The 12,248-nt window shown below is 47.7% G+C and overlaps 1 protein-coding gene across 2 annotated transcripts in view; it reads right to left on the reverse strand.

The window, feature by feature from the left end:
• The window catches only part of Egfr (epidermal growth factor receptor), a 209,480-nt gene that overhangs the window by 34,470 nt on the left and 162,762 nt on the right, over positions 1-12,248 (reverse strand). The window contains exon 2 of one of the 2 annotated variants that reach the window (XM_076325981.1): positions 5,988-6,319. The exons of the other annotated variant lie outside the window; for it this stretch is intronic. Within the exon in view, the coding sequence (XP_076182096.1) occupies positions 5,988-6,120 (133 nt within the window). The 5' untranslated portion in view covers positions 6,121-6,319. The remainder of the gene's footprint in view (positions 1-5,987; positions 6,320-12,248) is intronic. 2 annotated transcript variants of the gene reach the window in all.

The raw sequence follows: 12,248 nt of genomic DNA on the forward strand, positions 1-12,248 counted from the left end.
AAGAGAGTTTCTAAACGCGTCGAGTTGAAATACATCGAACGTATAAATTAAGAATAATATTTTGAAACACGATTCAATTTTTATGTACGCAGAGTGTACGAGATTGACTCCGAAGGGAAGGCTTCTATACTTTTTAAAGGCTCTGAAGAGTTCTTATACGGATATCGGAGACGAGGCGAAACTTGTCTCCGTGTAAATACACCGAGCTATTCACGATTGAATATTTCCAATGAGAACGTCTTCGAAATACGATAAATGAAAATCGAACAACGCGTCGGCGCTCCCTCAGGAGAGTCGCGATCGATCGTACGAACTGGTTCCAGGTGGTGGTAGCTCGCGCGAAAATTAATTCGATCGGATTTCGTCGCGCGCGTCACGAGAATAGGTGCTCGCGTTCGACGCGCGTTCTCGAGACGTCGCGAGAGAGCATTCGCCAGATAACCGTGGAGAGACGAACAGCGGACCGTTCTCCGGGGATCCTGTCCGGGGGACGCTTAAAAAGCGATGGGAAAAAATAAAAAGAACGCTCTCTACTGTCCGAACCTGTCCCTACCCGATCTCTTCGGGATCCCTGCATCGCGGCGCAATCCCACGAGTACATAAATATCTGCCTAGCATATTGAACGGTCATATTTCATGGCTGGCAAAAAAAGTCGAGCGTCCCTTGGAAATTCAACGTCTCAATCCGTCTCTGGGATCTCGTCAATATTCCGAGCGGTCAATTAAGGCATGCCTCCCAGATGTCCCTACCACCGTATCCTGCGCATACACGTTCGATAGAGTTGTCCCACGCGGTACCGGCACATTGCACACGAACTTATGCTACGTCGCGTTTACGCTTCCGAATCCCGTGTACCCTTCTTTATCCACTCGTCCGGTTCACGGTGTTCGTGCGCAGCAACCGGAAGGATCGCGTTCTCCAATACGGGAGAGACCGCGTTGGATTACCGCGAGAACGAAAACAGGGCTCGTGGAACGAAAACAGGGTTCGTGGAACGAAAACAGGGTTCGTGGAACGAAAACCACCCAAGATGAAGCAAATCGATAAACTCGGGAACCCGTTCTAGACGCGGGTCAACGGGAGGGAGGACTTTCGCGGGTGAGTCGTCGATTCCGAGCGTAATGTCACAGGTCAGAAGTGAAATTAGCGCGACTCGCGTGGTCGAATCGCCCGAAGTAAAAGGCGACGGAGTTTATTACGGCGCTGCTGCTCGGCGAATTATGGCGAATCGCTTCGATAAAGAAGCCTCGTTTCGTCTAGGCTCGATTAATCGCCGACGGCTACCCGAAGCTTGCGCAATTTGTACGAAACAGGCGAGATGGTGGACGATATTTATTTTTTTTTTTTCAATTCGGAGTGATCTGTTATTCGTGGTACAATTGAAAAGTTTACTCTCGGTATTGGTCGCTACGATGTACATTAAACATTTATATTTCTCGAGAAAGTACGTCTTACAATTAGGATAAAGTTTCGATAAAGTTTCGGTAAGTTTCCAATTGGAATGTACTCCGAGTGTAATACAGTTTTAGATGTGTAACATTGTAACGTAAGTTGAAGGAAATTGAACACTTTGGCTCGTACTTTGTTACGTTCGATTTTTATAAAACGTGAAATCACTTATCAACGATAATAAGTGTCGTTGCACACCGTTCGCTCGTTGCAAAGGGCGTAACTGCTCCAAGTTTTGATAAGTGTGCATGGTATCCTCGCGCCGAAATCCTTGGATGTTTCTTCACTTTCTTCGTCCTCGTAGCTTAAACATCGAACACGTTCTTCTAATATCGATTACAATTACCGGAGTACCGACACGGAGGATCTTTTTCATCCGTTCGAGTTCAATTTCATGGTTGCATCGATTTCTCGTCCGAGAGCGACGATAAAGTTTCGTAGAAGGGGACCAACGTACACGTACGATTTATCGGGCGCTAGGAAATTTTAATAGCTAATTCGTACGAGATGTTAGCTGGTAGCCGTAAAATCAGCGACGTAAAAAGATGTAAATTTCTCGAGGAGCGAGATGAACGTTGAGTCGCGCGCCTCGCGGTGAACGTTTCGTAGCTCGTACGATTATCCGCGCGATAATAAATATCGGTAGGCAGCGGCGCTGTTACCGGACACGTGTTTTCCTTCTTTGGGACGATACGCGAGGCTTAACGGGTAATCCGGAAGATCGACGGTGTATCGAGCACCTACTTAAGGGGAAAGTTGAGCCCGGGTCGATAGAATTAATGCGCCGCGATCAAAGGCGAACCGCCACCGTAAAAACCGAGCCAACGAATTTCGTTTAATGTAAAAGCGAACGTGACTGAAAGCGCCACGGAATCGATCGCCCTGAGACAAAAAACCACTTCCGACGACCGTGACTGGTTTTTATCGGACGTGGAAACGATGTCTTCGTTAACTCGAAAATGGCATTCGTGAACGGCCAATGAAAAGAACGGGGAACAAATCCGCTCGAGATTCTCCTTTAATCCTTGAAATCAACGCCACCGCCGGAGGTTGGTAGATTTTTTCCTTTCGATTTTGCACGGAGATGTAAAAATCGGTGAAATTATCCGTCCCACGGTCCTCGCGACGGTGTACATTTTTTTTTTTTAACGTTAACGTTGCCCAAAAAAATACAGCGACTGGGGAAATGATACGCGACGGTGTTCGGTCGAGATATATATTTTTTAATTCGAATTTTTCACGAATATCGAAACTGGCCCAAGCGTTCATCGACTCGAAGCAAAAAGGCGAGTTCGACGATCTCTGGGAGGTCGTTGAATGTCGCGAACAGGTAGGAAAGGTCGTCACCGAACGCACGCACGCTCGTATACGTTCCGGACCAAATTGAAAATAGAAATCGCAAAAAGTAGCAACGAAAGATTTCGAGATTTGTCGCGAATTCGCGACCTTCGCCGACCTTGGACGTGTTTGCGTCGTTGGATCCAAAAAATGGCTATCGGCTCGTGGAATAAGGAGCCGTGGGTTCTATTTAAAGACACGTGGCCGACCTTGAGACGTACTTAACACTTTGCATACAAAACAATTCGTCGTACTACGTTCTGTCCGAAATAGGACTCTGTACCGTATACGCGCGATAATTACGAAAGTGGACCGAGTAAAAAGTTGAAAGAATTGAACGAAATTGAATATCTTACTCTACCGTGCACCAACACGGTATGGATGAAAAAATATCGAATTAACTACGGATCAGTTAAGAATATCGAATACGTACGGATCGTTTTGTACACCGAGGGCAAAATCATCGAGTAACTCTCGACGATCGACAGGGAACGATCAATTTCGATAGATCGGAGCGATGTTCTCGATAATTTGAAAATTACCGAACGTTTCGATCTCGAGGTTTCGTCGCGCGAGAGGATCGCGATCGTTTGGAGTCGCGCGCGAAACACCGTATTCCCACGTTCTTACCGTAGACAGATGCCGTATCTTCGGTGTTAATTGACGCTTCATTCCGAAACGCGATACGCGTTAAAAGCTCGAAACGATAAAGTGCAACGATTAACCGACCACGGAGTTTAATCCTTCGCGGGAAAAATGCTCCGCCTTCGTCGAATATCGTTTGGCAATAACGTCGAACGTATCTTCTCGCTCGGTCGCTCGAACGAGAGAAGAAGAAGAGGACAAAATAAAAAAAGAAGAAAAAAAAAGAAAAAGAAAAAGGATCGAAGGGAATCGAGACTGCAGCGCGACACGACGTAAGTTACCGTCGCTTAATGGCCACGAAGGTATCAACCTCCTCTTATCGTGTTAATGGAAACCATTATGGAGACCACTTTGGGCGATATCTCTTTGAATTGCGGCGCCTCGAAGGATCCTGGGTGGTTATCTACGTGATAAGTCGAGTCTTTACGTTCCGGGATGAGCTCCGAGACTTTCTAACTCGAGCATTCGACGAAAATCGCTGTTCAGCGTCTTCGGTCGGGGTTAGAGAATCTCGGTAGAATTGAAACGTTCAGGGGTGGGAACATTGTCCTCCCTATCGATAACAAACTACTTAACGGTTGCGTACACATTGTCTACCCTTTCTCGCAAATTTCTTATTAAAGCGTGTATAGAAAATTACACTTTGAGGTTGAACTTTCATAATAATACCGTTGCACGAACAAAGGATTTCGGAGTTAAACGGAACCCAAGAGGTTGCTACATTTTCCTCCCGCTTAAAAACACCTACATCCTGTCAAAACACATCACTACTTGATGTCGCAAGTTGGGTCACTTTTAACCGTGTCTCCTCTTCGTGCTTAGAAACCCCTCGACGACTAAAAATTGTGTATTTTGTATAAACACGTAGACCTATCCCCCCAAATGGTTACAATTACCAAGATACCTTAGCAAAGTCGTATCGTTTCTCGTTTCCTCGGGGACCATTTTTCATATTATCTCCGGTGAACCTTACCTATATACACTTATCCCATAAATAACGCTCGGGATGCCACGTGGTGTCCCTAACCCGCTTCTCCGGAGTTTCTTTCTCTCGGTTGGTCCAATAGTCTCTTATCCCTGTCCTTCTTCGCCGTACGAGCCGATCTCGACGAAACGTTGTAAACCTCGAAACGCGTACAGTGTCGAGGTTCCGGTCGTATATCACGCGGGTGATCACGCGTGTGGTCCGGGAAACCGAGTTACCGAGATGAAACGAGCCACGCTGTTAAGGGCAACGTGTAAGTAAGTTTTCGACGCGCGACAGAAGCGTCGGTAACGTCGTCGTCGGTGGATGTGGGTCAGGCGTCGAGTGGCATCGTGAACGCGCGAGATCCTGTTGCACGCGCGTTCCCGAAACCAGCCTCGCGCGAGCTACGCTGAAAATATTTCACCTAGCGGAGCGAGAGACGCTGGAACGGGCCGAGATTCAGAGTTTCCTCCTCCTCCTTCACCTTCTTCTCCTCCGATGTGGGAAGAACGGTACTTTCCAGATACCTCGAGCAAAAGGTAACCCTTCTGCTAGGCGAACGGCAACCCACGCGGCCGTAAACCCGGCGCAACGCTTTACTTTCTACTTTTCTAGACAGCCTCGACGATACACGCGCGATTCAACGTGTTCGGGACCGAGATCTCGGTTCGAACGTTTATCCTAACCGCAAAGAACGCTTCCTCGTCGGTGAACGATGGATTCCCAGGCTAATATTCAACGGAAAGTGCGATCGTGACGCATCGGGGGAAATATCGAGTACTTTCGAAAGGTGAAACAACATCGTTCGAGATATCACGGATCGAACGATTCTCGGTTAACGATGATTTCTTCGATGTCACTGTTACAGAGTGTTCGGAGCGTAACTTCGGAAGAGAATTCGACGGTAAAGAACACGTTCGTGTAAGCGTGCGTTTGGTGTAAGTTTTTTTTTAGAATTATAGTTGTTTTTGTACCGTAACGGTTCGACTTCGTGGAAATTGTTCGAGGCAGGTACCTTCGAATCGAACACATGTTTCCGAAGGTGTCTTATGGCAGACCTCTGAGTTCGTTCAAAAGTACGAGGTTCGAATTGGCAATTCACCGACAGCAAAGTCGTACACGAGACGAGACACATTATTTGTAAATAGTAAAAGGAAGAGTTTAACGTAAAGATTACAGAAAGACCAAACCTGGTGTAATTGGAACACAAGGTCATTTTCGGGTACACGTCTATACGAACTTATGTTTTCATTTTAGCAAGCTCAATTCCCTTTCGAAGTTACGGTTGTACGTTTCGAAACACTCTGTACATCGAAGATGCTTTGGAACTTAGATAACAGGTTAACGGAACGGAAAGATATCGAGAAGTGTTAAAAAACTTGCTAGAATCCACTTTCGTGGAAATTTCTTTTTCGAATACAACCGATAAGTTTGCAAGTACAGTTCCAGAACATCTTGCGATATTTTTTGACGCAGGTTGAAAAAAACATCGATACTGTGTTTATAATAGATGGTAAGGATTTTTGATGCATTTTATCGCGGAAAAACGAGCGAATTTTTACCGCGCTGCGAACCTAAGCAACTCACTTTTCCCTTTGACAAACTCGGAGCTGAGATCCGCTGACACATCGTAGCTACCGGCGACGATCAGTAGGAGAAGAATCACGCCGAAGAGGTTGCAGGTCGACAGCGTTCGTGGCCCGTGTCGGTGTTCGAACATGATGAGCTCTCATGCCCTCTACGAACCCATGGACCTTGCCCAGGTGATCTCGAGAACGATTCCCACTTCTTCGTGCTCCCTTCGACTGTCACGAGCAAGGAGAAGATCCGAAGAACCTCGAAGATGCGTTTCCGCTGCTGCCATCGCGGTCTCTTCACCGTGTCCCTTGCATGGTTCGTCTCGCGAGGATGTTTCGCATCTGAAAATCAAAGGGACGTGTCGTTAGAAACGTTAGAAGGGTGTAATCGATCGTTGGCTGTTATCGTTTGGTCAGTCTTTCAATTCGTCAAACTTTCGATTCGTTTTGTATTCTTTCGTATAATTGCCAAAGAAAACTGGCGTTTTCTGAGAGATCTATTGTTTCTTTCTTACGGGTACCTCGTACAACTATTAATGTCATTTAAGGGAACGATATTCTGGTCACCCGAATAATGGGGGTTACAAATGACCTCGGGATACCAGGTGCACGAGACGTCACCGTGTCAACTACGGGTGAATGATCTTGAAAGTTTCGTTTTCGCGAGGAGAGTGACGTTGTTCGATCGTCGAAGGAACCACTCGTTTCCAAGTGGTTAGAAACGTCCATCTGGTTCAGTAAAGTTCGAAGAAATTCGCAACTTAACGGCGGTAGGGAATCTTTATCGCTCCCAATTTCGCTTTCTCGTTTCTTGTTGATCGGTCGCGACTTTCCCAGAGGATCCTTCCTCCCAGGACATCGCGCTTGGACCCGTGGTTCGATACCCATACACGGGAATCGTCGTTGCGCCTCGATTTGGAAATAGAGCGCCCGATCGCGAAAAAACCACTATTCCCCTTTTACGCTCGCAATTGTTTTGTCGTCGCCTCGGCCAACGGCTCACCTACATTCCCGACCAGAAGGGTCTCTCGCGGGTTCTTCGGAACGGATCTTCAAAGAAGACGACAACGAACGAGAAGACGAAGAAGTAGAAGAAGAAGAAGAAGAAGACGAAGATAACGACGAAGAAATCGAAGAAGAAGAAGAAGACGAAGATAACGACGAAGAAACCGAAGAAGCAGAAGACGAAGAAAGGAGGAACGATAAAGAGACGAGAGAGCGTGTACTCTCCTTCGGAGAGGAAAGAGAGGATGACAATGCGGCGAACAGCAGGTGTCTGCACTCTTCCCAGTCCCCTCGCACATCCCTCTGTTTCTCTCTGTTGCTCGATCTTCCTCCCCGTGGCACGATTCTCATCCCGGAGGGCCTCCGGGCCGCCTCACGGCTCCTTCTTTGTTCTTTCGCACTCCCCGCGGAGTGGCGAACACGGGTTGCCTTATTCGGACCGCGACGGCCGACGATCAACTTAAACAAATGACGTCGAGCAGGGTTTCGTCGAGTATCCCTCCCTTCGGAGTAGCGGGGGCCTGATTACGTCCGCCTCGTCGGGGTCATCCCTTACAGGTCCCCCGTCTATTAATTACGATCGTTTCGTGCCGTGAGGTTCAGGTCTCCCCCGACGACTCGAACCGCTCCGATCGTGTCGATCGTGATTGTCGAGCATTCCTCGCGCTTCGTCCCCGCTTATTGCCCTCGGTCCTCGTGTTTCTTACACACGGGGGAACTCCCCTCTCCCGTCGTTCCTCCTCTCCGTCGCGCGATACTCGTCGTGGTACCATGCTGTCTGCAACCGGTGAGAAAGACGTGTGGGACGCCACGGTGAAAAGGACTCGGTACACGACGACCGGTAACGACGCTACGATCAACCGAACGTGAATATTTAATATTCATCGGCTCGATCCGGATACGATGAAGAGCGACCCGAGGTGGCGAACGAACCCTCTCGACGAAGAGTCGGGTGAGCGAAATTTTGCGAATAGCCCGAGTAACGTCCAGACTAGGTACTCGAACTTGAACCCGGTAACCTGGTCTCGTGAAACGATCCTCGATGCAAAAATAATTTATGAAAACGTGACGCCACCATCTACTTTCGAATCTCCTCGAATTCCTCTATCTAGAAAATTGGCAAGAAATCGAATCTCAGGATCACCGATGTAGACTCTTGCCGGGTCTTCGATGTCCAACCAATCCTGACGATCCACGATTAGAAATTCGAGACCGTTCCGTACAGCATCGAGATCGTGGTCTCGCGAGAAAGGACCCTTTGCTCCCATTACCGTTGGTTCGTCGGAAATTTTACGAGGCAAAACTTCAGGAGGCTCTCCGGTGAGCACGCTTTGCGAATCTTCCGCTTCGAACGAGTCGTTCCAGTTCGCGGGGATACGAGCGGTAAAAAGCGCGTACGCGTGGAGAGTTTGCTCGTTGATCTATTCCCTTTTCGTTGGAACGAGCGTGTATACAACGATTTCGACACCGGTGGTAATAAGCAGCGTGGCGCAACGAAGGAGATTGAGAATTCGTGCACGGGTCGGGTGCGTTAACCTGATCGCGTGGCGGGGATTTTGCACCGTGGTCCCATAAGAATGTCCTTTCTGTTGCGTTCAAGGAGGTGCAGCTCGATCCGCCAAGTGTATCGAGAAATACGTGTCCGAACGCTTTTGGCAAAAATCGAACGAATATACGGGAAACGAACCGGTTTCTGGGTATACCGTTCCGCTCGACGGGATTAACTACTGATCGATAGAAGGGCGCGTTATCGACGCGTCACTTGCACACTTTGTCCGCGATGTTCGATCCCTCGTGTCCGTGAGTGTTTTTTACGCGTCGTCTCCATTGTATTCTCGACGAAGTTGTATCGAATTCCAACAGGATAAATTACTCGAGAGAAAATTTCTTTGAAATTGTCGCCGAGTGAAAGAATCATCCGTATCTGACCTCGACTATTCGAATACGACGAAAGGACTAGTTTTATTTCGAGTTAGAGCCCCTGGCAGAGCGTAGTTTCCGAGGATTAGATAATTCTGTTGGCGATTTTCGTATAATTCGGTGACAAGCGGAAACTTCTGGACCCGGGAGCACTATACCCGAAACACGATATAAACGTCGGTAAGAGGTACGGACTCGTGCAACTGACTGCTTACCTTTACTTCGTGCAGATACAAACAGCGATATCGTAACAGGGATTCGTGTATTTCGTTGACCTTTAAACGCAGTTGCAGAACCGCGACGTATTTATTTTTCGTTTATAGAGATGTTATTAGGTACCAGTGTTTCTCACCGACCATTGCATCTCTACAACGTATTTTCATCGATTTGAATTTATTCGATATCTACTCACTGCAACGAGGGAAATAATTTTGTTCAATTCGATTGGAACGGGGATCGGGGAATGTTCGTTACCGATCACGAATATGGTCTAATTATGTACAAACTCGATCTATTGTCGCCCGAGTCGAGAAAAAACCACGGCCGATTTACTTTTCCTTTTCGAGATAATTAATGGCATTGTTCGTTGCCCTCGACTCCCCGAGACGATAAATCTCTACGTCTTGCGAGATGGTTTAGGTACCTACGGATATTCCGTTACATCGCTGTACATCCTCGCGCGACAATTCGGATCCGGTAAACCGTACACGTAACACCGTAAATTCGTATCGTACCCTTTCAGATTCCTCGTAGACAGTAATCGATCGCTGCACGATACGATAATAATTCCAATCACGAGTAGCCGTTACAGGATAATAAGAATCGTACAAACCCTGAGTAACTTTAAAGACGCGTCGTAGTTATTAACGTTAAATACTATTCGAGTAGCTTATAGAAATCTATAATTGTTTACGATCTTCCCGGTACAGAAGGGAATCTTCCGATAGAGAATCACGTCTAACGTCGACCGTGATGCACTTATTATTCTCTAACAAAATCTTGTATTCTTTAACAAAAAAAAATAACGTTCGAATGATTATTCGTGCGCAAAGGTAACGGAGATAAATTCGTTCGGTTTGAAAAATAGGAAGAAAAGCCGGCTTGTTCGAACAATAACGAGCGGTGGTGTATCTACGTCGAGTGTCGCTCGCGTACAAAGCTTTACGTTGGTTTCTAATCGCGCGGTTCGTTGCTTGTCGCCGAGCGGACAGAAGGCAGCGAGGTCCGCTCGAGCACGGTGTTCGCTCGCGGCGTTATCGTTCCGGTGACATCGAAAGAATCGAATCGATAAAATTTCTTTCTTTCCCGTGCGTCTCGAGCGAAGCGCATTTATCATTGTTACATCGACCGAATTGACACGTCGGTTCTTTCCGCGGTGACTAATCGGCGGGGTGTGTCCGCCGTGATCTCGTTAACTTGTCCCTCCCGAGTTCGATTCGCGCTGGTATCGTTCACCGAATGGAAATACACGTGGTCGTGCATACGGAACGATACCGGGAGCCTTTCTCTCGTAATTACTCCGAAGAGAAAAGGTATCGATAGACCGAGCTTCGAGTTTCGGTAGCGATCGATTCGCTTCGATAAATCCGTTCGTAAAACCGAGCGAAGATAAGACCGAGACGCGTCGCGATTTACTTTTTTTTTTTTTTTCATCCTCGAGCGAGAGAACGCGGTCGGGCATCGATTACGGTATTTAAAGTCCGTACGTGGGGATTTCGAGACGTGGAGGATTTTTTTGCAAATATTTGAAAAGGTAATCTACGGTTAATCTATATAGATCGTACCGTTACATCGATATTCGTCCACTCCTTTGGACGATTACACGGGAACATCGAGAAAGTCGTCGTTTTATTTATTTATTTTTTTTTTCCTTTTTTTTTCTCTCTCTCTTTCTCAATATTCTCCGTATCTCCGCGCACGATACGCGTCGTCGTGCTCCGTGGTCGATAAACGGGGAACACCGATGGATCGCGATCAAGATCCATGGGAGATGACCAGGGCGCGAGCCGGTATCGTTCGGCCGACTGTTTTATTACTGTCAACGGGCCGAGATTAAGAGGCGTGGTTCTCCGACTTGCCAAAATAAAGATATCGCGAGGAAGATAAACCGCGCGTACGGTGCGACGGTTATACCATCGTACGAACCGTATATTCCAACTGCGAGCGGTTGGCGAGTCTCGGGGCAACTTTCTCGGAATGCTTCAGATTTTAGCCGGAACGACGGTTGCTCTTCCACGAATTCGATAAGAGATTCAATTTTAACGCGATATTCTCCTTGTTATTGTCGAACGTCTTTATTAGCGACGCGGTTCCAAGAGAGGTAAATACACGGCGATTCGAACGACTCTGTCCTTCCGTTATCGCTACACCCGACTCCGTTCCGTCTCTTTCGCAAGCGTAAACACCGAAATTGCATTCGGTACGTGCCAAACGAAATAATATATACAATTGTGGAGTAATAAAATTGTTGAACACGAGAGAAAAGTGAATAGAACGTTTGTTTAAATAGTAGAAGATAATAGAGTGATGCGGTGGGGCATGGCGATGAACGATCGACTAGATCGTAATGTCGGGACACCGATTGAGAAATATCCAAGTTGGTAACGACCTCTACCCCCGTATCTTGACTTCTCAAGGGCTGCATCGGAGGAAGTGGTCGTATTCCAACAACAATATTCGGTATAGATGATAAGACGAGTGTTGCAACCTTTCCGCAATAATGTATACCGCGAAGTGTCGCAAAAAGTGACCTCCGATGGCTCGAAAGCACGACGCGACGCGAAACGAGTGAACGAAAGAACAAAAGTAAAGAATTTTAAAAGAACCGATGAAAAACGATACACAACGTCGCGATAATCGACGAGAAGGAGACTTGGAACGAGAGGTTTCGAAGGACGCCCGAAAGTCCCGGTAAATGTGTGTCCTCCTCCCCGATAATTGTCTCGCTTCCCCCTCCCCTGCCACGGTTCTAAAATCGGCTCTCCCTGGACTCGAGCGAACCGAATCGCGGGATTGAATCTCGGAGGCCACATATCGACTCCCCCTCTCCGTGGTTTCGAGGGGTACCGGTCGTTGACAAATGGACGCGAGTTGTCCCGGGGCCGTCCGCGTCATCGTCGATAATAAACGGCGATAAGGGGCCCGTTTGGGGCGTAGGCGACGGAAACGGGCGAGGACAGCGCGTGCGCGCGAGAGCGCGAGACCGCGTACGACTCTTCGACGAGACGGGGGACGAGGAGAAAAGTTGGCGTATCCAGCTCGGCGTAAAAACTCGCGGAATCTTCCTCGTGGTACGAGGGGAATCCTCGGTGGAGCTCGGTCGGTCGTTCGTTCGGTTAGTCGCGGA

This window comes from Ptiloglossa arizonensis, chromosome 13, assembly GCF_051014685.1.
Source record: "Ptiloglossa arizonensis isolate GNS036 chromosome 13, iyPtiAriz1_principal, whole genome shotgun sequence".
NCBI classification, from domain to species: domain Eukaryota; kingdom Metazoa; phylum Arthropoda; class Insecta; order Hymenoptera; family Colletidae; genus Ptiloglossa; species Ptiloglossa arizonensis.